The sequence below is a fragment of the Prenolepis imparis genome, unplaced genomic scaffold (genome assembly GCF_030444845.1).
Source record: "Prenolepis imparis isolate NDT839.2.m4 unplaced genomic scaffold, iyPreImpa1.0 SCAF_3, whole genome shotgun sequence".
NCBI lineage: Eukaryota > Metazoa > Arthropoda > Insecta > Hymenoptera > Formicidae > Prenolepis > Prenolepis imparis.
The window spans coordinates 22745909-22773884 of record NW_028141161.1 but is presented as its reverse complement, the minus strand read 5'-3'; the positions used below and the strand labels follow the sequence as shown (position 1 = coordinate 22773884).

Below are 27976 nucleotides of genomic sequence, written 5' to 3'. Positions count from 1 at the left end.
CTTTTGCCTCGCGGGCATTGCATATTTGTGTGCGTGATATCACATATCGTTTAATCTTCATATTTTTCAACTCATAAGTCTCAATTACAATTAAAAAATGGCAATACACACACACACACACACGCTACAAACTCTCCTATTTTATACTTTTTTTATATTCATATGTAAATTCATTATGTTATTCTTATATTCGTTTCTATACACATACACACACATCTATACATACATATATACACATTTGTAAGTACGAGCGGAATGAGTGTGCGCAATATGCGCACGCATCGCTCTTGTCCTTGTCGGCGACCGCGACGCGTCAGCGCCGCTCGAGCGAGAGAGAGGGAGGCCTCCCCACCACAGCCCCCCCACCACTCACTTCCTGCGCGGCGCGGTGCGCGAGAGAAGAGTGGGGGGTGAGAGCGAGAGCGCCGAGCGCCGGTGCCTGTTACTTCGTTCTTCGTTCGAATGTCGACCGTAAGATGACGCCGCGCATACCGATAACCTCTACGCTCTACGGTAACCTTCCGACGCGATGAGCGCGCGACGCGCGATTCTGATTCTGCCACAGTTTGCTGTCGAACGTCGCGTGAAGTGGATGTGTTTGTTGATTGTTGTGTCGCGAAAAGTGTAACGGTGCTCGATTATGAACTCGCGCGATCTTGCATCGTGATTTCTCTCTTGTCGTCGTAACGAGGGAATTATGCCGACCCGGAGAAATGGGTAACCCGGCGACGCTACTGATACAGTTTGGTGCCGCATTCCTCTTCGCATGTCTCGCGGATTACAGCCTGGCTCAGGACGAAATACCAGGTTAGAGAAAAAAATAAATAAAAACTCGCTCTTTGGCATTTTGACATCTCGCATCGACAATGTACGCGTACGCGCGGACACACGTGGGATCGTCACCCTGTATGTACACATAACCAAAAACCAAAAGTGTTCTTTAATTATACAGAATAATGATCGATTAATATAGCGATACAATCGAATGAGTGAGAGATAACTCTACGTCTAAATAGAAAAAAAGAATAAATCGAAAATGTGTAAAGTAAAATTTCTTTCAAAATAATCAATTTTAAACTTGATTAATTAATTTTTGTCACTTTTTGTCACATTTCCGTGGAAATATAACTTTAATTATTACTGTATTGTTTAGTATTTTATGTATTTTTTCAAAATAGCTCTATCGAAAAGTATAAATAATGAAATATATACCACATATCATTTTAGAATGATATAAAATAATTAAAGTTTAGTAAAATATCGAGATTCTTTTTATTTTCTTAAATTAAATATCGTATTTTAGTTATATTTTTCTATACACACGACGATAATTGTTGGCACGAATTCATCGATTTATGGTATAGTGACATTGAAAATTATGCAAACTAAAAGAAAATGAAAAGAGTATTATTAATTTTCCAATTTTTTAAATTTGATTTTGTTGAAAGCGAAATTTTATATAAAATAAACAAAAATTTGTTTATTTTTTAACATAAGATTATATTTGCTTTTATATATTAATAGTAGATTATCCTTTATATACATTATATTACGCGACATTCTGTTGGGTTTTCGTTGCGTGTCGATTTTTTATCATGTCTTCATTGCAAGCGATTACGAAGCAACACGTACATGTACATATACGTTTGACGTAAAGGTTGCATATATATACAACACATACTCGACGCGATATTGAATAACGCGCGTTACCTTGTAACAATGCTGTGCACATAAAAGAAATTGCTGATTTTTAATTCGCGAGAATTTAGCGCACAATTACGTTAATGCGTAATTTGATTTTTCCTAAAGAATGAGATTAAATTAGAAAATTAGTTATTTATATTGAATGCCGAGCACTGTTAGCTTCATTTTTTAAATATATATTTAATGATACTTTTTTTTCCATATATATATACATATAATATAGCATAATATATATTTGTTCGATAAATTTTCTTTAAAAAATTGCGCAATATTCGTTACATAGTATTGCGCAAGGTACGAAAGGTATGTTTGGAGTAAGGTATTTCGAACGTATAAATAGCTAAAAAATTAATTAAAATTACATACATGGAGATAAAAATTGTTATGCTGCATCAACAACAAACTTTAACACTAATTTGCGGTTTACGATATATCGAATTTTTAAAATTATTCGATCTCATTTAAAATTATATAAATATTAAAAAATTGCACAATATATAGAACATGTTGATATAATATCTCGCGCACAGTATCGAGGAAAACAAGTTTTAATTAAGTCAATTTATATAATTTAATTAAATTAAATTATACTAATAACATTAAATTTAATATAATGTTTTTCACAAAAAAGTTTTTTAGCAAAAGTACTTTTTTATCAGGAAAGCTACAAAAAAATATATTTCTAAATCTTATTAATATTGTAAATTGAAATTTCGCTCAAACACACTTTATTGTATTCAAAAGTTAATTGTTTTGTTTCTTTCGTATTTTATTCTCTCACTATTAATTTAGTGTAATACATTCAAAGCGACAGCTTTATTCTCTAAAGCGTTTAAATTGCTTCGTACGGCTTAATTACGCATTCCTAAATTAAGAGACTGCGTGTCTGAAACAATTCTCTGTTGGATCTCTCTTGAAGACTATCGGTGTTTGTACGCTTTGCCGATTTCATGTCGCGTAAAACGTGATAAGAGGAATAATCATCTCCGGATCTGTTAGTTCCGTCTTGAAATTCATGATTTCTGGAATTATATTTAGCTTGCGCGCTTTTAAATTTCACGAGTATGTTGCGGTTAATCGCAAAAAAATATATAAATGTTTTTAAAAATGCAAAAAAAAAAAAAGAAAATGGAAAGCAGGAAAAGATTTCTAGTGCAAATATACTTATAAATTTGCGGAAAAATGGAGTAAGCGCAAGTGAACAAAATAATCGATTTTTAACGATAGCAATGTGTAAAATGTATGAATATTAATTAACAGTATAACAAAAATAAGTTTTATTATTAATGAAATTAATAAATTTAAATAATAGAAAAAAATTAATTTGAGAAATAAAAAAATTAAAGTATATATTTAGGTAATTTTAGTAAAACAATTGAAATTTTTTTCAATCAAATTTAATTATATATATTTAATTAATTATAATAAATTTTTATATCTTTCAAAAAATATATATATATATATATATTTAATAATATATAAATTATTAAATATAATTATTTATTACAAATAATTATTATACAATAATTTAAATACAAGATGTTTAAAATTCTGGCGTGTGTTCTCGAGATAGAAGGATATTTTTGTGCAGGACATTTTTAAAAAGTGTGTATGCTTCCGATCGATTTATCTCTGTAGTGTCCTGGCGCGTGACGGATGCCGTATCCCTTCCTTCCTAAAGGCACACGAAGCCGAAACGCGGTGGTCGGCACGGCCGCCTCGACCGCTAATTGTTGCACAATGCTCTCTCCTGCGAGTTCACAGGTGCATTGCACCAGAAATCCTCTCGCAGTGTTGCTCGCTTCTCCCGCGTTTCTGCTTGTGTCAATGGCGTAGAGGCCGTAGAGTACCACACGCTGTAGAAAGGGAATCGCGCGTCGTCTTTTATCGTAGTTACACATCTTAGGGACGTGATAACCGACTATAATTATTCAGTGAGATCTTTTAATCTACGGCTTTTAATCTGGTACTTCGTTAAACGCGCGAGTTTTCTCTTTGTTGTTTCTTTTAATACCGAGATCTTTTTAAAAAAGTTTAAAGTAAGTAAACAATATCTCGTAACGATAAAAAGCTTCAGAGGTAAAAAATGGACTAGGCGTAGAAAGCAGATGCAACAAACAACTTATCTCAAGATCTTCTTTATTTAACTTAACATTTTGATCTTTTCTTTAGACTAAACTTTCTATGCCTGGCTCTTATTAGTTTATTTCCCACCTGAATTTCTGTATTTGTATATCAGAGCCTTTTCGTTTTGTTATTAATAAAAAGCTTATATATATTAATTAAAATATAAATTTATATATAAAATCAGGAATATATGTACAGTTATAAATATGGAATTCTAATTCCAATTAAATATATATTCTATGCAGCATACATAGGTATATTTAAAAGACTTAAGAATTAGTCCTTTGAAGATTGCAATACGGTTTTTGATATAATTCTTATATATATATTGAGATACCTTTTTTCGGCTAAATTCGTAGGTACTATGAAATGTTCAATATTTGATTCGAATATCACGGATCTCGACACGTGCACGTGGTTTAAATAGGTTTAGAGGAGGGGAGGGGGGATTCTCGATTAATTTACGCCACTGGAGCCATCGAAGCGCGATTAGGTCGATGTGTCCGTCTCGTTTGTGGAAGTGAAAGGACGAGAAACGTTTTCGCGTTCGCTGGATCACGTTCTTAAACTGTGCTGCGCGACTTGGAGAACGCGTCGTCGTCGTCGTCGTCGTCGTGATGACGACCCTGACCGGTGCACGAGACTGACCACGAACGCCGCGGAATCGTATTAGGGAAGGAGCGATTTACGAAATGAATTCTCAGTCTGAATGTGCTGGGGCTGAATAGATTTAACCCTTTCGTGCACGACTCGAGGGTCGAAAATGAGTCTATACACGCGCTTCGGATAATCTTCTTACTATGTATGCGCAGTTTGTACATATTGAGTTCATTTCATTCTACATTCATTCGGAACACGTATAAATAATAATATAGTATACGCTTCACAAAACACTATACCGGTTTCATATAAAATTCTATTTTAAAGAATGTTCTCTTTGTATAAAGATTTTATTGATAACAATATAAAGAGTTTAAAGGTTTATTTATTAAGGAGCAAAAATTAATCCTTTGATATATGTATAAAACATGAACATTTATACGATTAAAAAATATCGAATAGAATAAAGATATTGTAATCTATATTAGCTAAATTCAAAGAGCAAAAGTAACGCTTATAAATACATGATATATGTATACAAATCATATAAAAAATATACACAAATATTATATATTTTACACTTTTTGTGAAATTTCAGAAAAAAAAGAAACAATCATATTGTTTTTAGCTCATTATTTTCTCAACGTCTCTTTATAAATTCACGTTAACTGTTATTATAATTTTATGAGAATTTTGTTATGCAATGACATTTTGTTATATTTTTCTGTTTGTCATAATTTGATCATAAATCATTGTATATATAAACGCAATCTACAACGCATCGTTAAATATTAGAGAGAAAGAGAAAGAGAGAGAAAAAAAAGAAAAACCTTTTTTTTGTATTTATCCTCTAATCCTTGTTATGGCTTGTTGTTGCATCAATAAATGCAAATTTTCTTTGCTGCAGTTTTCACCTTATTTTTCTTTCCAAGGCATCAATTAACATTCTATTCCGCGTATAAACACATACATATAAATCGTGCAACAGTACAATTTTATTAAAGATTGCTTCAATATTATGGTTAGAACGATAACGATGTAAATATCATGGTGCAAGTCATAATGTCGAGTCATTTCGCACCGAATAGTGAAAGTTTGATCACCCCGTCGTCTATTAAAAAGATAAACGTCTCGTCCAAGTCTCGAATAAATTGCTCAGTACATAAATGGCAAATTGAGAAATTTGTAATGGTCAAATATCTAACATCTCAGATTGTGCCTTTCGTAATAAATTTCGTCACGCTGCTTTAATTTATACACATATTGTCGCGTTGCAAATTAATGTAATACGAAATTTAATCTTTCTCTATTAATTTAAAATATATTAATGAACTAATTTCTCATTACTCTTTTTTCTCGAGAATTATATTTACAATTCGACTTATCACGTTTGAATGAATCGTCTTGGAAAGAATATTATTTTCAAATTTTTCCTCAAATTTTTCAAGAAATTCAAAAAACGTGTCTAATGAAAGATATACATGAAGCAATAAAAATCCATTTTCGACATAACATTTTTTCCTCTAAAATGAAAAATTTAATTGTATTTACGTTAAATAAATTTAAAATAAACCACGGTATAAAATTTAAAGCACACAAGATTTAAAATATAAAAGATTAAAAATAACAGATAAAACTCGATAATATATTATACATATATTTCCGTTTAAAGAGTAATGAAATGTGGAAACGCCAGTTTTGGATGAACCGCGGCGAATAACAAATTACTTGTAAAATAGGCTTTAATCGTGCGACATTTCGCCGCGGAATACGCTCCTCTCCAGTCTTCCGGTTCATTGTTACGATACCGTTCCGACTGCCACGAACGCAATTTCGCAATCCTCGACCTCTTCCTTCCTCTGGGCGCGCGCGAGATTCGCGCGCGGATATATGCTTTTCTGCATATACTATTACATTACTCTACCACCGCGAGCACCGCTCATTTTCTCCGTGTGTCGCGAAATTGCTCTCCATCTCTCCTTCTCTCTCTCTCGACCGGGGCCACCATGTCCGGGATCCGCATGCGACACGCGGACACGCGTCACCGACGTGGCGTCGTCGTCAACGGCGATGATGAGCGGCAGCATCCTGTGAGCTCGCCCAATGCGAACCGACGACGATGGCCAATGCCGCTTAACCATTATCGCGCAGATGAGAAAATTACCCCGGAGTTTTCGTAATTAACGCGATCGTACGACCGCCGCTCCTCTATCAGTTACATCGTTTCGCATGCGTTACGTGCGAAGCGAATTATTCGCGCAACGTGCTTTTATAAGGATATTTCTTGTATATGAAGAGACGATGCGCGACGAGAGGCAAATGCGTGAATTGTGCACTTCTTGGTCCTTGAAACGAAGAAGAGACCCTCGCGAGTTCATGATTACGCGATGACTTCCATCGCGCATCGTCTCTTCATTATTTTGTCTTTGAGAATAATCTTTTTTTCTGATTCGGAAAATTATTTAATTACTAATCTGAAAAAAGATTACATAATTATTATATTTCTCGAGTAAAATAATAATTATTTTTTTATTAATTAAATATTTATTGTTATTATTATATAATAAAATATTTATACGAAATATTTATCAATATCTTAAAAATCCGTATATACACATCACATGTATTTAAGTCCAATTTTTTACGTCGACATTAAACGAGATCCTCTCGTTAATCGTTTCCCAACATTTATTCTCGGAAAAGATTAATTAAGATAAAATAAGAGGTGTGCGAATCGACAAAACAGATAATATAGATAAAAATCAGTAAATAATAACATTAATATAATCTTGCCTGCAAAAATTAGACTATAGAGTTACCCTCTTTATCTCTTAATTTGTTTACGAGTCACTAGTCGAAGCAAAAACATTCTGTATAAGTGTCGGCTGGAAAGGTTAACGGAACGTTCTTGCTCGTGAGAGATCCTCTTATCTCGAACCTTACTCGATCTCCGAGAACCGTGGTAAGCGGGAATCTAGACTTTTTTGACCGGTATATACCGGTCAGGTGACGGTTCCGTGGACGGAGGCAAGGTATATATGGTGTATATACGCGATAGTCTCTCTTTCTCTCTTTCTTTCAGAAGGAAGAGCACCCATTTGATTTTCTAAAGTACCGTTTTCTTCTACGAATCTAGCGCAATCCATCTGTTTCCCTGTGCAACGCTCGGAGTCTGACGTCCGCGTTGCTGACGTTTATATTCTCTCCTCTCGCTGATAAAAATCGAATCAGCAAAGTCGACACACAGCACCGCTGTGATGTCTCTTCTCTAACGGAGATGTCTTGAAACTTTTTTTTTTATTTTACAATATGGCAGCAATTCTTAGTATATTATATACTTCTAAACAATAAGCGTGTATAGAGTGAGCCATAAAAGTTTTCACGTATTTTCCCAGAAGATAAAAAAGTGTTCATCACCAAGGAATAAAATCTAACATAAAAAATGTGAATAGGTATTTGTATTACAATTCGTAATGATGTTCGGGATAATTGGAGTGCGTGATAATTCTCATTCTCTCCAATAATCTCCTTTCGCAAGAGACATTTCAATAATTTCGATTCTTCTTTCGAACTTTACGATGTTGTGACAATGAGTTGTGGGACAACCGACAGATATTAATTGAACTCATTAAAGTTTCTGTTAAAGCAAGTCATTTTGCCCTTGTCATGATCGAATCTCGTTAATGTATACTGAAAAGAAATTTAACTTGACTAAACCTTTCAACTAAATATTATTTTGTTAATTGAACATATAGAAATATTTAAATTAAATATAACATATTAAATCTAACAAAATGTATATTTGACTTAAATGCTAATATATATTCAGTTAACAAAATAATAATTTAGTTGAAAGGTTCAGTCAAGTTAACAAATTTTTTTTTCAATGTACGAGACAAGACTTAAATTTTCAAAAATTCAAAAATTTTTACCATTTTATTTCAGATAATAATATATATTATATTATTTTATAGAACTCTATTTTAAAAGAAATTCTTAGTTCAATTTTATTTATATATTCTTCAAAATTTATTTTTCACACAACTTCGCCTAAAATAGCTCGAGTGCTTTACGTCTATAATCATAATTTATGCAATAGTTTTCTTCAGAATTTTGGGTAGTAAGGGGTTAATAAAATGCAGTCGACCGATTCTTAGCCACATTGTTCCTCGTAAAGACACACGCCAACAATTTTCCATCTTTAAATCGACTTTACGATCGTTGGACCATTCGAACGACTTTTACGATATTTTTATTGCGCGAACGATACTACATTCGCATTCAAGTATGAACAATTACGATGATTTAGATCCAAATACATTTGTTCTTGAAAATGTTTTTGAAAATCTGTACCTATACAATAAACACTTTCTTTAATGAGTACAACGAGTAACCGCTATAAATCTTTCCAGTAGCTGTACTTATCTCTAAAAATATATCCTTTCAATAGTTTTTTAAATTATCTTTTCTCATTCGAGAAGAACAATTTTTTTCTTTTGTAGTGCAAAGGTGATTTATGTTCCGTTCTTTGTGATTTTATTTTAAATATTAACTTTTTTAAAATAGGAACGAAGTAAAGTCGACCCAACTAGCCAAAATTATATTTATTTAAAAAATTAAATAACATAATAAAAATAACAGAATAAAAAATTAAATTAACTTTTTTGTATAATTTAATACTTTATTTATTAATATTTTATTGATTAACCAAATGGATTCAACATTGTGCAATGTATTACAAATATGTATATATATATTTTTCATATTTTATTATTTCTTTATTTATTTATTGAAAATTGATGATAGTCAAAGTCTCGATGAATGACAATCAAATATCACGAAACATTTTTCTCATTTTATAAGAGTTTAATTGACGAAAATTTCACACTTTTTACACGAAGCTTTATCTTTATTAAGTATGATCAATATTTTCTTCCGAATTTTCTATTCTCCCTTGCTTGATGAATAGAACAAAAATGAAACAAATTGAATTTCCAGAACAAGATAATACATTTGTTTAATTATCTGCGGTGAATAAGATGCGAAAGATTGATCTAATCGTAAGAAAACGTGATTCGTAACTTTTTCATATTATATCTTGAACCTAAGTATCAAACATATGACTTTTTAAGTATCACTATATGCGAGATGCAAATGCGTTCTTTAAACACATTCTCACATTCTCATATATGCATTTTTATGGGGAATGCGCTGTTCTTTCGTTCGCCAAATCCGTTCGAAAACAGAAAGAAAACGTACATTTCTTGGCTAAACGCGCGTTTTTTTTTACGAGCCGGAAGGTGCGTACGAGCTCCCTATCCGATCCACTTCCGCCTCGGTTCTGCTAACGCATGTAGTGTAACATCTGCATCCTTCTTGTCGTCTCCTTGCTCGACTCGTCGGTCTTTGTTGATGCTTTTTCCGCTATCTTGCACACGCGCGATTAAAGTTTTTCACTGCAATCTCTCGTAAAAAAAAAGCGCGAAACAATACGTTCTTTCATTCAGCTATTTAGTTTGTCTCGCTTATCTGACGGTTGAATGAGCAAAAAGAAATGTATTATTAATTTTTATTATTCACAATAACGTTGTGATATTAACATTACGAGGAAAGAGCTAAAACTGAGAAAAAAAATGCAATTATTATTTCATAATTTCGAGCCGAACGGAGTGGAAAGGAATGTGCGTACGATGAATATATGTATAGTAAATCTGATGTGTTATTCCGGTTTCAGTAGAAACAAACTCGGAATTGATTTGAGGTAAAAGCTGATTTTAAAGACGCATAAATACACACATATACACACGTGTCCATGACGTGACCGCATAGTTGAATTTCAGTCCCGTCTTCTCTACGACACCGCATCGTATCATTGCCTCGTGTCTCTTGCGGTTCTCGTCATTAGCTGCCGATTCCCCGCCATCACGACCCCGGAATCGTCAGCTCCGGGAATAAATCTCGTTTAACCGCACCGCGTTCGTAATCCGAAGAGTTGTTTTCGCTCTTCCCTCTTTTCGCGCGCGAGCTACTCAATCTCCTTTTACGCCGAATTGAAAGTTGCAAAATGACGATATATATTATTAATCCCCTCTTATGTTTTTCATAATTTCTTCTTCGTATTTTTAAAACAGCTCGTTCTCGGCTCAGGAAAATCCTAGCGAGCTCGGGTTTTCGGCATATGAAAATATTAGAGTGACAACAGCTTTTTTTTTCCACCTTTTTTTTCCACCTGGCGACAATTCACAACAGAACGTATTAGTTACTTTATGAGGGGATTGGCTTCGCGGAATTGTTTTTTCCGCATTACTAGTTAATATAAAAAGAAAAGACATGATTTTTTTTATTTCGACTTTAATGATATTTGACTTAAATCGAAACTTTTTCCAACGAGCGCATTGATTTTAATTGATGTTATAAAAATATTTTATAGTATAAATTTTGTGTCAATCAAGAAAGAGTTATTATATAAGAATGCAACATAAAAATAATAAATAATGATACGATAAAAAAATTTAACATCGAGAAAGCTGGGAAAGTACATTCTTTTAATTTTTAATCTTTAATATTTCCTACATTTAAATGAAATTGTAAAAATAACTTTTCATTTTGAGATTCTTAAATTTTTTTCAATCGCATATATGTATATATATTATTTTTACTCCTTTTCGGAAATTATTTGCAAATCATTGCACACGATGTACTTACGTTGCGTTGGTCGGCGTGCGCCGCATCTGCGTCCTCGAATTCGCCGATCCAACAACAACAATGGTCACCTGCGCTTCCGCGATACGATCGATAAAGCACGAGGGGTGCGAGGGTGCGTGCCACGTTCATCGCGTGAGGTCCCTCTCCGAGGGTTTCTCCTTTCCACCGATCATTAACCAATCGCCGCGCTGGTCGATACCGTTCCTTCTTTCGCGCGTATTTCGTTCGCATTCAGTGTTCGGTAACGTTTCACAGCGTGTGGTGAATAAATGTATAAAAGACACTTAATTTTTAAACAAAATACACACTCGCTGTAGAAAGTGTTGGAATATTGTATATAAAATTCCGGTTTTATATATCAATGATTTACAGATAATTTCCGAGGGGAAAAAAATAAAATATATATGCGATTGAAAAAAAAAATAAATAAATAATCTAAAAATAAAAAGTTATTTTTATAATTTTATTTAAATGTAGAAAAAAATTAAAAACTAGAAAATTATATTTTCCTAGTTTTCTCGACGAAAATTTTTTTCTTGTGCCATATATGCACATTATTCATTATTCCTATATTCATACAACTCTTTCTTGACATAACACTTATATAAATTATTTTTGTAATAACATATATATATATCCGAAATTAAAATCAAAGAGAAAAATGTTATAATTTCTGAATTTCTTTCAAAAATTGATTGCAACAATAAAAAATCAAGATTTATGATGAAAACACGTATATTTTTATCAAAGAATCTTATGTAATACTCAATCATTAGTAGGTGTTTACTTCATTAGAATAATACGCAAATAATTGCAATAATACCTGATACATATATCCAAGTATATAAAAATAAATATACAAGTACTTGAAAACGTTAACGAAAGATACTCGAATACGCATCATCTGGCGATGAATAATAACCGTATATAACGGGCCCGCGCGCGTGTTGGGCCCATCGCGATAGAGGCATCGACCAAGTGACGTAATAATCGATTCTCTCTCTTCTCCGCTCGTATATATGCCTACGTCTGTTGGGCCTCGTTCGCTCGCGCGCGGAGGAGTGAATCGCGAAGTACAGTTACTCGTTTGTAGGAACGCCGCGGACACAACTCGAGCGATAGCACAACATACGCGACGCGCGTTGACCCTTTCGGTATATCGAGTGTTTATTTATGGAGAACATGAATTGAAATGTAATATAGTGATCATAGTAAATTATCAAGATTTTTTAATAAAGATTATAGAAAGTATTTAAGAAAAATTGTTTTATCAAAATACTTTATTTATTACGTTTTACGTTTTATTTTTGCAACGAGCGAGACTATATATCTTGAAATAAAAAAAAAAGTACAATTTGTTCAAATGAGAAATGTGATACTTATGCAAATATTATATTTTTGTGTCGATTTTTTATATTTAATTTTTCTTTCAACTTTTTAATATATTATATAGCGAAAATATTTTATATTCTTAGTTTATTGTAATATAATTGTAAATAGAATACATCGTATGTACTTAAAATTCTTCTCGACATTAAAATGTTACAAATGTCTGAAGCTAAATTTGAGAGAAAATCGATTTCAGATATTCAATAATCCGGATGAATGGAATCGCATTATGTGTCATCCTTTTTATCAGTCTTGAGGACCGCTTGATCAAATTAGAGACTATTCCACGATAGGTATATGCCCACGAATGGTCTCTTTGTATTCGGAAATGACGGGCGGACCCGTTGCACTCTTTGCAGCAATTAGCCTTCTCTCATCTATTTCAATTACGCGTCGACCCACTTCTGACACTTGGCAAGAAACTTGCCGGACAATCCATAAGTCGCGCTTCAGGAACGAGTTTGAATAATATGCAAATCGCCAGACCGGATGTGTCCCCCCCCCCGATCTTCTCCCTATATAACATCGCGATAACGATCGCGAATTTAATTTGGAATTATGCATTTCGACATTGTGGCCGCACACTTTCCCGAAGCTTAATTAGTCTCGCATGCATTAGCATGCAACAAACATTTCGCGCTTCGTTGCAATAACTTTACGAAATAAAAAATATACATATATTAGAAGAGAGAAAGATGCGAGAGTATATTATTAAATGCATACTCGATTCAATGTGATGATTAGGCGCACGATATGCATGATCCGCTGGTACGAAAACGAGTACGTATTGCAAAGAAGAAGCGTTTAAAAGAGTTTCAAGTAGCCAAATCTAGTTGCACTGTCGTTCTAGATTATTAAATTGTTCAATCAGTCATCTGCACGCGCATTTTAAGAAATAATCTTCTTATTTTGAATCGATTGCAAAAATAAGCGAATAAATATCACCTGAAGGATAAATCAGATTTTTAATTTATACATTGAGTAGTTTTGAATTTATTAATCTTAGTCACCAGAACTTAATTTTATATTCATTCAATGCATTATAGGTATATAAGCGAAGATATGACAAAAATTGGTATCTTTAAATAATTTTCAAAAAAAGTAAATAAATAAATAAAAGTCATTATTACTAACAGATTACTATTTTTAATTGTACATCTATAAAATATCTTTAAAAGAAAAAAAATACAATTGATAAGTATTTACGTTTTATTAGAACAATGATTAAAAATCTTCGTTCGATTTCTTTTTATATATCGTGAAAAGATTAAAACTGATAAATGTATATCATGAAATTTTCAATGATTAATATACATATGTATATATGTATGTACGTGCTTTGCGATTCAAACGAGCATCACATCGAGCAACGTGTATGTTGCGTGTTGTAGGTAATTTTGCATTTATAATTGCTTATTACTGGCAAACTGAAATTTATTTTTCATCGAGTATTCATTACAACTGGATGCGATACCCTATGGATTCATTTTATTGTGTTTTAAGGCGCTGTCGTGAATTTTGTTTATTGCATTATAATTATGTGTACCAAAACTATCTGAAAGAAAAATATTTGTACACATAGAAATATTTTTATTTTGTCTCTCATCTTACATTTTGATGTATATATTTTCAAGAGCCTTCAAAAACAAATAAAAAAAATTCAACTTGAAGAAAAAGATATAATTTGATTTCATATAATGTTTTCTCACTAAAACATTACATATTTTCCTGTTATACATATCTCAGATGTCGAAATATTGTATTTTATAATTGCGAGACGCAATCTTTCAAATATACCGCTCGGTCCACAAAACTAAAGTTACATAAATGAGCCATAATAACCAGACGTAACAGGAATAATTAGTGTCTCGTCGGCTGTGAATTTACTCGAAGTGTTTCTTGGGAGATGCGAAACCGCGAAATTAAGTTTCGCAATTTCGTGGGTCGACTGCACGAGGCAGAGTATTCACTTGTACTTTCTCGTTTACCCATCGCTTTTGCGAATTATAGAATATTAGACATTAGTGAGATTAGAGTATCGGAAAACAAAGTTTGATGTCCAGATTAATTAATACGATTCACATTAGACCATTAGACACATTCGATAATTAAATCAATACATTCACAACTAAAACAATTTTCAATGCGTTGAAAATACACAAATTGAACGAATTTTTAGGACGAATTTAGTCGCAGATTCAGGACGTAATAACAGATCTGAAAAGTTATCTAAAAAAGATAAAAAAAGAAGATTGTGTATAAAAAAATTTATAAGCATATTGAAATCTTTCTCTGAAATATATGTAATCGTAGATAATTTGAGAAAGCGTATTTCTGACGAATTCAAAATTATTCTTTTAGCGAAAATATTTGATTATTAATCGGATATTATATTCTCTTTTTCGTATAGTTTTGTAATTTTTGATGTTACACGTATCAGAATATGATATACATATTTAATATCTAGAAAATAATGCTTTGATTTACAATTATGAAGACTATAAAAAATACTATCTAACAATAAAACTTTTTAAAGAATCTCACATTTTATTCTCAATGTCGGATGCGTAGTCTTCCGATATAAATGATTCTGCAGACGAGAAAGCTGTAAAGCTATGCCATCATAGAGATATTTTTAGCTATTATGATCTTTTAATCAGCGATATATGTAAGCACGTATGAATGGTATTGATATACGTATTGCCATGAGAATGACAATTCCGACATGTGTTTTTATAACTTATCGTTAGCAGGAGAGTCGCGAAGTCACCGTGCGCGATGGCTATGCGCGATAATCGCATTTGTTCGTGGAAAATTAATTTTGCTACGCTTTCACGCGCATCGTACGTGTGAGATTCTCTGTGATCTGAACGATGAGCGCCCGCTTCTCAGGTCGTCGCATAAAGACTTAACATTTCTAATAGACTTTCGTTATACGGCCTTCTGAAATTACCACGCGTAACATCATCTGAATGCAATCGTTTTGACATTTCGCCCAATTTCGTTAAATTCGAAAGGAAATTTAACACCCCCGTTTCTCTGGAATTTAATTACTGTGCGCAATGCATGAATTCATTAACGCTACTTGTATGACAGAAGATATATTCAAATTTTATTATAGAGACGAAATAGTAGCAAATCTGTTTTTTTTTTTTTTTTTTAATATAAGTGTAAATGAATATGTTATATTAAGTCAATATGATAGTCGATATAATAGATAATGATCCATTTTCATTAATTGTAGAAGAAAACAGTAAGTTGAAAAAGTTGCTTTACAAAAATATATATATATATCATATATTATAAAACAAAATACATTAATATTTTATTTGAAACGGATTTTAAATATATGTGTTGTTAATTGCACCGTTATTATATCAAATAAACATTTGCGATTCACGAGCGTATGTATATAATTAATTGGTTATTTTAGAAAGGAAAGAGAGAAAGAAATCTATACACGCTCGATAATTTCGCGCTTGTACTAACTAAACATGGAAAAGCAGCAGTTTGCGTGTTATATTGCACACGTATGGATGCACATGCACGTGCGGGAGGCTGGAGCATCTGTCCACCATCCGTTTGGTCTGCCAATTGTGGCTTGTTAATTTCACAGCGAGTCGTTGCCTCGCGCTAATTGAACGCCTTAACAAATTTCAAACGGGTACAAGTGCCAAAAGGACACGAGGATGCGACCCAAGAACTATATTCGTTTAACGTCTATTATGACAATATATGATCCTTTTATGCATCTCTTTTTTTATTTCGCTCTTAACTTCCTCTTATATTTCTCCATATTTAATAATCTCTCCTCTTCTATTAAGGCTCCTGGCTCCTTTCCGACCATGTCGAAATCGTGACGTCAGAGGCGAGAAAACACACGCTAAAATTTCTTAGATGCCATTTCAAAATAAAAAAATATTTCGATGAAACAGCACTTCAGATGGCTTTAGCACACTCTTAAAAACCCCCGAAAACTATCCTTTCCCCTTTATAATCAATCAACAGCTGTAAAATGTAATATTATGAAGCCCAGTTCGTCTGGTATTTGCACATGCGCAGTCATTCCGCATGTCAAAGTCTGACATCTCGATCATTTTACAGATGTTGATTGATATAAAGGGAAAAGGATAGTTTTCGGGGGTTTTTAAGAGTGTGCTAAAGCCATCTGAAGTGCTGTTTAATCGAAATATCTTTTCATTAAAAAATGGCATCTAAGAATTTTCAGCGTGTGCTTTCTCGCCTCTGACGTCACAATCCAATATGGCCGCGGTGAGCACCCAGGAGCCTTAAAGTAAATCATTTCTTCATCTCCTTTTGTATTTAATCCTCTTAATTTTTTCACAATTAATTTTTTTTAATTTTAATAAATTTTTATATATCAATACAATTAATTTTTATATATTGTCTTTTAATATATTTTTTATATATATCACTGATTTTATATATCACTGAAATTATCTTTCAATATATTTTTTTCTTAATAAATTTCTATCTTATAAATTTGATTTTATTACATTAATTTTTTTCTATCTTAAATTTATTTCAAATTATATTTATTTAAGATTAAATTTACTTATTATACATATAATATACATATACATATGTATATATGTATGTGCATGCATACGTATAGGAATCCTAATTTCAAATCAAATTAATTTCATCTTCGAGTGAATTTTTATCGTCCAATTACGTATTTATATTTAGTGAAGAAAAGTTTCGGAAGACACATTGGGTTTTTCTCTTTACCTGGATGCGCGACGCATCCTTGCTCGCTTAGAGTTACAGAGCGATATCGATATTTAACTGGTGCGTTTTACTTTTGCGATAATAGAGTCGTCGCATCCGTAAATTATCGGCCTTTCGGCGGCCTTGCAGCGGTGCTCATTGTCAGTCGGTGCCGCGAAAGTGTGTCGGCCAATCGAATATCGAGCAGGAGGTGAATGTATCTGAAAACGAGTGGACGCGATCGAAGAATGCATTTACATTTGCAGATTGTCCGTTAGATATATACGGAGAACTTGATGAAATAGCTTGAAAATATATATAAATCTGAAAAGTTTAAAAATAAAAGGGACAAGTTTTTTTTTATAAATAATCTACAACATAAGAAATTTTTTACTTTAAAGAATTTTATTGCTGCCTGCACATAAAGAGTTGACAACAGCTTAATTAAATACCAGGTATATACATTTTTGCTGAATTAAAAATTAATTTCTTTTTAATGTGGAGGCATTAAAAAAGTTTTTTGAATAATTAACGAATAAAAATAAAAAACATTTTGTAAACTGAAATTTTACGGAATCATATTCTTCAATTAATTTCATAGATTTTAATAAAATTTTAATTTTAGACTTTAACTAGAAAAATATATAACTTTAAAAATTGAAATAAATTACAGTAAATTATGATTATATTTTTAATATATATATATATATATATCTTTGGTAAAGAAAAAGGAAATATACTTTGAAAATCGATATCGAAGAAGCTATAGTTGAAAGGGATGTTTGGAACTTTGGGTGCACTCTATGAATAATTTAATTATTGTACGAGGATCATAAATTGCCTTTATACTTCTTCTATACTGTAAAACGTTATGTCGCATGTTGTAATAAAATTTTGCAATAAAATTATATTATATTCTTGGAAAGCAACATTTGATACTTCATATGTAGTTGACGCACATCTGAGATCTCTAGATAATTGACTATTTTTAATTAACACAAATTTGGTACCATATTTGAAAAGTATTGATTTGAAAAGAGATTAGCTAGCGAGTATTTTTATACAGGTTGTTTGTAAATCATCCATTCGTGTCGTATAATATATTCGTTTTGCTTGTGACAGTGAAAAATATTAAAAGATTGAATCGCTCGCGTCAGGTTACAAATATGGGATTATTAATAGTGCACGTTTATAGACAAGTGGATTTGTCTAGTTTCAAGTTTTATATAATACACTGCGTGCTTTCGTCGTAAACGAAAAATTAAAATCACATAAGCGTGTGTTTATTAGCTAACCGTGCTGAGTTAACATTTACGGCGCTGTCCAGAAAGTAAGAGAATATGAGAGAAACAAATAAGCTCGTGAAATATATATATCTGGATTTAATCGTAATTGTATAAATGTCTATCTCTGTTGTATGACAGTATGTTCTGTATGCATAACTTTAGCATGTAATTTTTAAACAGAAAAAAGTTTTGTTTAGAAAAACTTTTCTCAAATGTTTTCCTCTTTCAGCATTATCATAAAAAATTTTGAGCATAATATTTGTAAATAATTTTTAGTTTCCTGAAATTTTTTTATAAAAACAGAGTTGAACGATGCGACCTTTCAGTTTCTCAAAATTTTAATTTTTGTCCTTACATCTCTTTTTATGATTCTCACGATTCTATCTCATTTCTGTCATTTATCTTGCATTAGAGTAAGTGGTTCAGGGAAATTGCTTGAAAGTCTTAATCAACGTATGTCGTCGTCATTTGCGAGAGAAGCGACATAGGTTGAGAAACTCTGACGTAAATCACTGCTAGGTATTATAAAGTGGCTGCACCAATGGCCAGCGATAGCAACAGTGCAACCTATGTTGCACTTTAGTCGAGAGAGAAAGAGATAGAAAGAGAGAAGTTTCACCTGACTAGTAATTGTACTTCCTCATAGTCAAGTGGATGTGCCTTAATCCGACGCAGGCACGAAGCACCGCGATCACTTTGGTCCCGTCCGACCGCTGGAACGTAAATAGTTTCCAACGATCCGCGAAATATATCGCCGGAATTTGTAATAACATAGCCCTCGCTAAAGTCTTTCTCGCGGAAGCTGCAGCGTCTTCTTGTTTTCATGCATTTATCTCGAGAAGGTCTTTCAGTAGCGCTTTCCTTTCTAACTATATAAGTTTCTTATAAAAGAGAGCTAAATATATTTTAAAATTATATATCCAACACTCAACTCTTGAATGTTTCAATACATTAATATTATATTTATTATATATATATATATATATAATATAATTTTTAATGTACGTTGTATTCATTTTTTATTTCTCCATGATGATAGATGGCGAGTCAAATTTTGTACGTCTCTTTTTACGCGTACTGCAATCTGTGCTCGTTATTGAACGTTTCAAGCGCACTTTACCTTTAATGAGACTTTTTATCAGAGATTACTGCAGGCATAAAATATTTGATGTCTGCTAATACACATGCGGCAATATAGCTGCAATATAATAGGCGCGATTCTCTTCGATCTTTGTGGGTACGTGATGAGAAAAAATGCCTTGGACAAGTAACGCCAATTTTCAGCAATTTTTCATCAGTATTCAGTAATAATCAGCAATTACATAATTACAAAATAGATATCCCGGTATTATTACTTAAGGCACTCTCACGATTACTGGATAATACCGCGCTTTATTATGTAATGAGTTCATGAATAGAAAGTGCAGTATGCAGATTAGGTGCTTATCCGGTCATGTCCAGATATTTATTATTGCATGTATTTTATTTCAAAATTGCAAAAGTGCAGAGTATCCAATATGAAACACACGTAACTTTTTTATAAATCTTATCAATTGAAATCAATTTCTTTATACAAAAATATAATTTGTATTCTATATATTTTTTGGCCATTTATTATTCTCTGTTCTTTCGATTTTTGTCAACACATTTTGATTTGCAAAAACTTTTATCATTATAGTCATATCTCTTAATAATAATAATTAATTAATAAAACGTAAGTCTTTCATTTCGTTAGATCGTAAACATTATCTTAAATAATGGAAAAACATTCTAGTATTCTTATATATTAGTATCTAATATTCGAGACAAGCGAGCAACAACCCTATATAGAGGAAATTTAATCTTATATTACCAGGATAATTAATAAGCTACTATTAATGACCTCGTGAAGAATACCAACGTGGGAAGCAACTTGATATTGAGGTTTTGAGATTTTGCGGACGTTGGTAATGAAGAAGGAAGACAAAACGAGAGAAAGAAGAAGAAGGGGAAGGAATACCGTATATTTATAATAATTACTTATAATTACTCCAATATAAGAAAGAATCGAATCGTAGACTCTCGAGAGGTGGACGTAAAAAAATGTTGGAAACTATTCGGTCAGATTCGCACCTACTTGCGAGATACTTCATCCCATCTCTCCGGCTCTTTCTCTCTTTCTCTTTATCATACCTGCTGGAGTAACTGTACTCTCGTCGATATACCGAGATGCATACGGGCGCGATTGACATACGAGAGCCTAGTGTGCTTAAAAAGATTCTCGCCTCTGTGCTCAGGATTTATCATCGCGTGGCCTTGCACGAATCCGTAAGTAACTCGAATAATTCAGAGAGGACGTTTTATAGCAGTCGTTAAATTCCGCAAGCGCTTTCGTGAATCGTGCACGAGCATGACGAAAGTTTGTCTCTACTGTGGCCTGTGTGAATGTGGGTTAGTATTATAGAAAACACGAGAAAACATGAAGAGACAAAATTGAAAAGAACAAAGTTGATGAGAAATGGCACGATTTAATTCACTTAGCTTACTAGCGTAATATTTTTTTATATATTTTTAATTTTTGAAAACTATTGAATTAACTCGCAAAGACTTGAACTTTTTATCCACGCTATATGATAAATCATAACGTAGCATTGGTATATATTATTTTAATCTTGATGTACGTAATAAATTATTGTAATGTTGTATATTTTTTACATTTTTTTCTATTAATTTATATGAAACAAATTGCACGTTTTAAAAATAGGAATGATTTATGTCTCAGTTACATAGAAAGTAAGTTAAATTATGCTGCGAGATAAAGTCGGCATACATAATTACGTATATTTCGAGGTAACACGTAGGATTGCTGTAGATATTCCAGTTATTTAGTAGAAGCGTCAGCAGTAGACTACTTAAATACATTAGTTAATAACGAAAATGAGAGAGAAAGAGAGAGGAAGACAGAAAAAGACAGAGAGAGCTTGTCGGTACTCGCTGTTGTATGACTACAAACGTCCAGGTTTCTTTATTAAGATGATGTTTGTCACACATTTGCGAAATTAATAACAGTCTAATATTTTAATAAAATTTCAGATATTAAACTCTACAAGTTTGTCTGAAAAATATCAAAATAAACTATTATTAATAAAACGATATAGAAAAATAATCAGGAGAATGATGGAAAATTCTACGCGCCAATTTGATCGAGCAGACCGTATGTAGAAGCGATATATGTGTGTGTATGACTTCTCCTCGACCTTTAATTATCTAATTAAAACTCAACTCGGTGAATCTACTAAGTTACCTGATGCGCAGATGAACATCATGAAAAGTTGTTTATCAATGGAGGTCAAAAAATCACACGAGGATATGAATAACGCGATGAATTATGAAATCTGAAATTGCAATAAGAAAGTATATTAATTTTCATGATACAATATTATACGCACATGTTATATTCCTATTATTAAAGCTGTAATTTTACGTTCATCTTCCGATATGTTTACCTGTTTGTATCTCGAGTACCTAATGTAACCATTCAATTTTTTCCTCTTTGCCATATATTTCCTAGTATACTTTGAAAACTACGCTTCATTTTAGATATGCAAAACTCTCCATTAAATAATAATTAAATTATCGATAATGCGAGAGATAGAAATCAATCATTATTATCTCGAATAATAATATAGTCATTCAATATAAAATATAACTTTCGATAATATGATCGCACGAAGCATTCTTTATCGCTCTCTAAATACACTTCTCGAATAAATTGCATATATTTTGCAAGAGCTCAACTATTTGTCGTGGACTGAAAAAACCGTAGAAAGTTGAAATCTCGAAGGAGGAATCGCGCGCGTCCCATTTCCTCTGTTTTTCGCAGAAGTTTCCTAGTCGAATCGAAGGATGTCGATGGTAAAATAAATAGGCGACCCCGGGGTTCACATAGAACAACACTTGGAGAAGGGAACTCGCGCGTTGGGCCCGACCTAGTGTTCTCAACTTGGAGAATGTATGTGACCGACTGTGTCGCTTCAAAGTGCACAGAGAGAGAAAGAGAGAAAGAGCGCGTTTATAGACCCACATAATCGAGAAACTAGCAACCGCATTCCTCATACACGTACTAATGGACCAAAGGCAGCCCCTCGGATCTTTCAATTTTCTCGTGCGCGTCCGTTCAGCTCTATTGCGTGATGACCCCGCGTGATGTATATCTGATCGAGAGCAGGGAAAAAGAGATGTATCTAACTAGGAAGAAAGGCGAGAGAGAGGGAAGAAAATATATACGTTAGCAGAATGAGGGATAATTGACAGGAAAATAGATGTGAGAGGACATGTTAACAAAATATGTACATTAATAATGTTAAAAGAAAGGATGCTGTAAATATTTTTTTTCGCAAAAAAATAACGTAAATGCAATAGCGTAAGAATATTCGAAAGATAAGTCTAAGGTTTACTATGCAAACGCGCGGTGCTCGGCAAAACTTCCAGAGTATCAAGCGAGAAATGCAATAAAGAGAGCAATGTAAAATAATGTATGTAATCCTGCGACGCGAAATACCGCAGGAACGAGGTAAGCAATGTGTGAATCGAATTCTTACCGCGGTTAACGATCCGTTGCCCCGAAGCAGTGGCCCAAATGCTTGACACACATAATACGCGCGAGTATCAGTATCTAGCTGCACTCTCTAGACTCTAGATAAAGCAACTTACTTTTTACAAAAAGTCCTGGTCTCCACGTGAAATATTTCAATCTTTAGCGATCTTAGATCGCTGTATATTATTACATTAATCATGATTTCCGCAGTTGTTCGAATAATGTACAATGATATTCTTGCAAAGTTTTAATTCGAATATCAATCAATATAGACTTGTTACTTTAAGACTGAAAATTGAAGATCAACTCCAAACCGATCAAAGAATTCATAGATGAAAAAGGACTCGCTGGTCTGAGACAGCTTCTATATTTAATTTACCTTACACTTGCAGAGCATAAATGCAACATATACTTACAGAAACGTGAGAAGGTGTTACAGCGTTTGAAATAGCAAGGTCACACGTAGAAGAGATAGGAAATGACAGTGTAAAGCACACTTGCCAAACGAATAGTTGCTACACCGCTCACATTTTACCGTTTTCTGTGTCTGTGTCTTACACATGGTGTATGTACATACATATATACATATATACCAACAGCAGTAACAGACTCGCAAACGAGAATGTTAGACTCGTCGACGACCGCTACACGACACGAAACTTTTCCGTCCGGCGATGACCTATCGCGAAAGAGAGTTTCAGGTTCATTTAGGTTAAAGTTACACGAGTACAGTGACCTTTCCTTGAAGGCTACGCTCGAAAATTTTTATACTAATAAGAATCGCTTCCAGATGAAAGTTTGCTTACAAGTTACATTAAAAGTCACTATCATCAACTTACACTGCAGACTTCTGTCGGGAGCGACTCTTAGAGAATAGAACTCCCAGGTTTATAAACGTAAAGTTTCCGATCTAAGTTTGACGTTAACATCAACAAGAACTGAAAAGTTTAATAAAAGCAGACTCATGTCTGCCATTTTTTATTTTTAATCTTCAAATTTCAGCCTTTCAAAAATGCGATACAACTTTTGCAATACCTATTCTTTGCAAAATATTGATATTTTTTTAAACTTTCTCTATTTTTAAATTATATTTTTTTCATTTTACTCAAATATATATTTTACAATAAATTTCCTTAAGTGGATTCGACGCACACGGAATTTCAATTACGTGTTTGAATTTCTGAAAGGATGAAGTTGCTTTTAATTATTATGTTAGAACTTTGCGCGATCCTTTAGGAAGATTACAACTTTCATAATTTCTCTCATAACTATTTTATTTCTATCTTAAATCGACAATAAAAAATAACTGCAATGTATACAATATAATATATTATAAGAAAACTCTATAATGATATAAAAATGTTTCTTTCAATTTTCTTAAAAAAGTTTTAATTGTAAAACAATAATAATATTGAGATATGGCACGCTTGTGCGGGTATCTAAGGATTAAGATGCAAATGTTTGAAAATATTAACTCTATAGAGTTTGACGCGGATAATAAATTAAAATTGTGAATTTTTAACAATGTTTGAATTTTTCAGTCGCGACAGAATGCGTCGAGTCCGAGACAGGATGCAGGAGATGCAGGGACGGAACTTGCGCCAGATGCGCCGTGCTACTACATCAAGGTACCTGCGTGCATACCTGCCCACCGGGTTTCGTCGCCGACTGGTCCACCCGAGACGAGTATATGGGCCGCATCTGTCGGGAGACTGGCTACATGTTTGGCCTCACCGGTAGTCAGGTTGCGATTTTAGTAGGGGTGGTTTCCGGCGCGACCATCTGCATCTTCATCATCGTCTGCGGCGCGATAGTCGTGCACCGGCGTAAGAAGAAGGCGGCCAAACTGGCGCAGCAGTTCGAAGACAGGTTCATCTTCATTTTACTATGCTCGTCCGGTGTCATTCGCGCCGCAGAGATTCACGCTTAAATACTTTTATTTGCACATTTCAGCGCGGAGAGAAGAGAATTTCTGAAACATCTGGCGACACTCCGTGGAGAGGCTCATACCTTCCTCGCGATGCTCAACGACACTAGAAGACAAGTCAGGGAGTTGTACTATTCGGGAAATAACGGAGACGGTGCCGTTGGAATCCAAGCGTACAGGTATAAAAACGGGAAAGCAGTCCAAATACTTCATCAACATTTTTTAAATAAAATATTCGAGAGAGACTAAACATGTTTTCTGAAAAGCTCTGACGTTACTGACTATAAAATATATATTGAAGTATATATTATTATAAATATATTGAATTAATTTAATAAAATACGAATTATATATTTTAAAAAAAGTATATTTAAAAAATTTTTTTCAACCAAAAATTATTTTTATTTAATATTTTTTAATAAAAAAATTGCATACACATGCGCGCGTGATATGTTCTTGTGTGCATTCTTATTGATCTATTATTGACTTATTACAGACCAGTGTTACGTGACCTGGCGAGGATACTGGTCCTCGTGAATAGAAGAGACGACGAGATTCCACTTCCGCCCGACGATTGGCAACGACTGTTTTCATGGGCAGAACGGCTGTTGAAAAGATACAAGAGGCACAGTTCCCCAGAAGTAAGATCCTTATTTTCGCACGAATATTTCTATACGTCGAATAAAAACGACAAACGAGTGCTATCGATGTTATCTTACACTTTCAATTCTTTTTCACGCCAGTCCCTAAAGCACTTCGGTGAGTCACATATATACCCAGCTGTACGCAAAAAGCATACATTAGGCGATAATTACTCATGTAAAGTCTCCTTCCCTTTAAACAGCGATCCGAGCGAGTAAATTGTTTTCTTTTACATGCACAAGCAATATCCGCGAATATATTTCCGTTTCGTACATTTACATTTTTTTTTCTAACAACTTTAAGGTGGCTCAGCTCGTGACATTTCTCCAGCAGCCGACGAGCAACCCCGTGCAAATAACATCGTCGCTATCGGCGCAACCAGTCACGGCGTCATCGCAACCACCGTCTCGTCAACCCATATATGAACCTAGAAGCACTCACAGCAATCTCACAACATTCCAAGCGAATGTGCCGCTCGCGACGTTTCAAGCGAGTGACAAGTCGAGTATTAGTCCAGCGAGCTCGAGCCTCGGTTATGCGAAGGACAGCAGTCCGCTCGGCTCGAGTCTAGGGCAGAACAGCGCTTATAACGGCGAGAAGCTCAGTCCGAATGGCTCGACGATCGGCCAGATGACGCCCCTGGTCTACGGGAGCAATCAGAAGCGCGGAGGAACGAGGATGACGAGTGACTCGCACCTTCAAGAACTCCAGACAATTTCCGCGTTCAGTCGCAGCTATAACGGCGACACGTTGTCTTCGGAGACTAACAACGTTCGTGCATTGCGCGACGAGCGCGAGACGAACGACGGCCTAGACCGCGACCTAAATCCCCAATGGAAGTTTCAGGGCAGTCCTGTGGAAGCGGCCAATTACACCATCCTAACGGATTGGTCGCCTACTCGCGACTATCTCATCGATGACTTTACGATTCTTGGCTTTCGGCCGCAGGACGAGATCACCACGGAATTGTAATATCGACTGATAACATATCCCTAAACATAAGACTTAAAAAAAGAGAGATTAAGGTTGCTTGCGCGTATCGCCAAAGTATTTTAGACAATTGGTCTTGTTAACAATGTTTTTCGATAATTTTGATGTTTCATATTTGTCAATGTTTTATTCGAGTTTTAATCATAGCAACACGATAGCCTCTGATTATTTAAAGTATGTGGAATTTGTCGCAAGCAATATTTCTTAACAATTTAACACTTTGATTGCGAGAGGTCTATTTATTTATGTTAAAACATAATTATATATACGAATAAGGCACTGGGAAAAATATTTATAATAAATTAATATTGATTAGCGTTAAAATACTGACAAACATTGCCAAAAATATAAAATATATTCACTTAATTAATCAGGCAAAAATTAATCAATTGTCATTATTCAATGTAAAAATTAATCAATAGGATGTATATAAAATCGAATTCTTTATTGTCTTTTTTTAGGACGATCTAGCGCGAAATGTTAAAACATCAATGATACATTTTGAACAAATTTTGTTCAATTTTTATGAAACTGTATCTATATCCTAAACATTGTGTCATTTTGTGAACAACGCCTTGGATTTAAACATATCCGCGTACAATGTGTGCAATAGAAAAAAATCACAATGATACCAAAAAATTGTGAAACTCTTATATATATATCTTATATTAAATATTGATCTTTATTTAACTCCTTTGCATTGTACATGTCTAATAACGATCATTGTATATTATATCGTATACTAGTCAACTTTCTGTTTCTTCACATCGCAAGTATCAAAGCGCACCTTTATGACTTTTATGTTTATTTTTGTTTGTATCTCGCCTAATATATACTTATTTAACTCTAATTTGTTTTTGGGACAATTTTATAATTATGCAAATATTTGTATACGTAATTATCAATGAAGTTTCATCGAGAGTGAAACTGATTACTGCATTTGCAGAAATACATGCTATACAATACTCACATTATATATACTGAATTTCAAGACAGTTATATTCCTCGCGCGTTATCATGGCAATGTAAACTTAATAGCAAAGTGGAGAAAAAAATGAATTTTACACAGCCGCAATTTTATTTATAAGAACGCATACATAAGTATGCATACACCACGGATACATTTGAGTATCATTCATAAATATATATATATATATACATATATGGTCAAACTGGCCACTTGTACAAATTGATTGTAAATATTGATTACATTATTTTAGTAATAAATATAGGAAGGTATCAAGTATATTTATGTGTATGTCTATATATATACATATATATATAAAATATATATTTCTG

The 27976-nt window shown here is 33.4% G+C and overlaps 1 protein-coding gene across 1 annotated transcript; it reads left to right on the top strand.

The window, feature by feature from the left end:
• Nucleotides 1–27932, top strand: T48 (FU domain-containing protein T48). The gene is made up of 5 exons (XM_083032856.1): nucleotides 1–807; nucleotides 24660–24987; nucleotides 25072–25224; nucleotides 25542–25686; nucleotides 25991–27932. The coding sequence occupies exons 1-5, from the start codon at nucleotides 714–716 to the stop codon at nucleotides 26657–26659; spliced, it is 1389 nt and encodes a 462-aa protein (XP_082888982.1). The 5' UTR covers nucleotides 1–713; the 3' UTR covers nucleotides 26660–27932.
• The last annotated feature ends 44 nt before the right edge of the window (nucleotides 27933–27976 follow it).

Excerpts from the sequence above, each read along its gene's own strand:
- T48 (XM_083032856.1), top strand. The coding sequence starts at position 714 with ATGGGTAACCCGGCGACGCTACTGATACAGTTTGGTGCCGCATTCCTC. Across the intron at positions 25,225-25,541 it reads GTTGGAATCCAAGCGTACAG|ACCAGTGTTACGTGACCTGG; the intron begins GTATAAAAACGG and ends GACTTATTACAG. Across the intron at positions 25,687-25,990 it reads AGAGGCACAGTTCCCCAGAA|GTGGCTCAGCTCGTGACATT; the intron begins GTAAGATCCTTA and ends AACAACTTTAAG.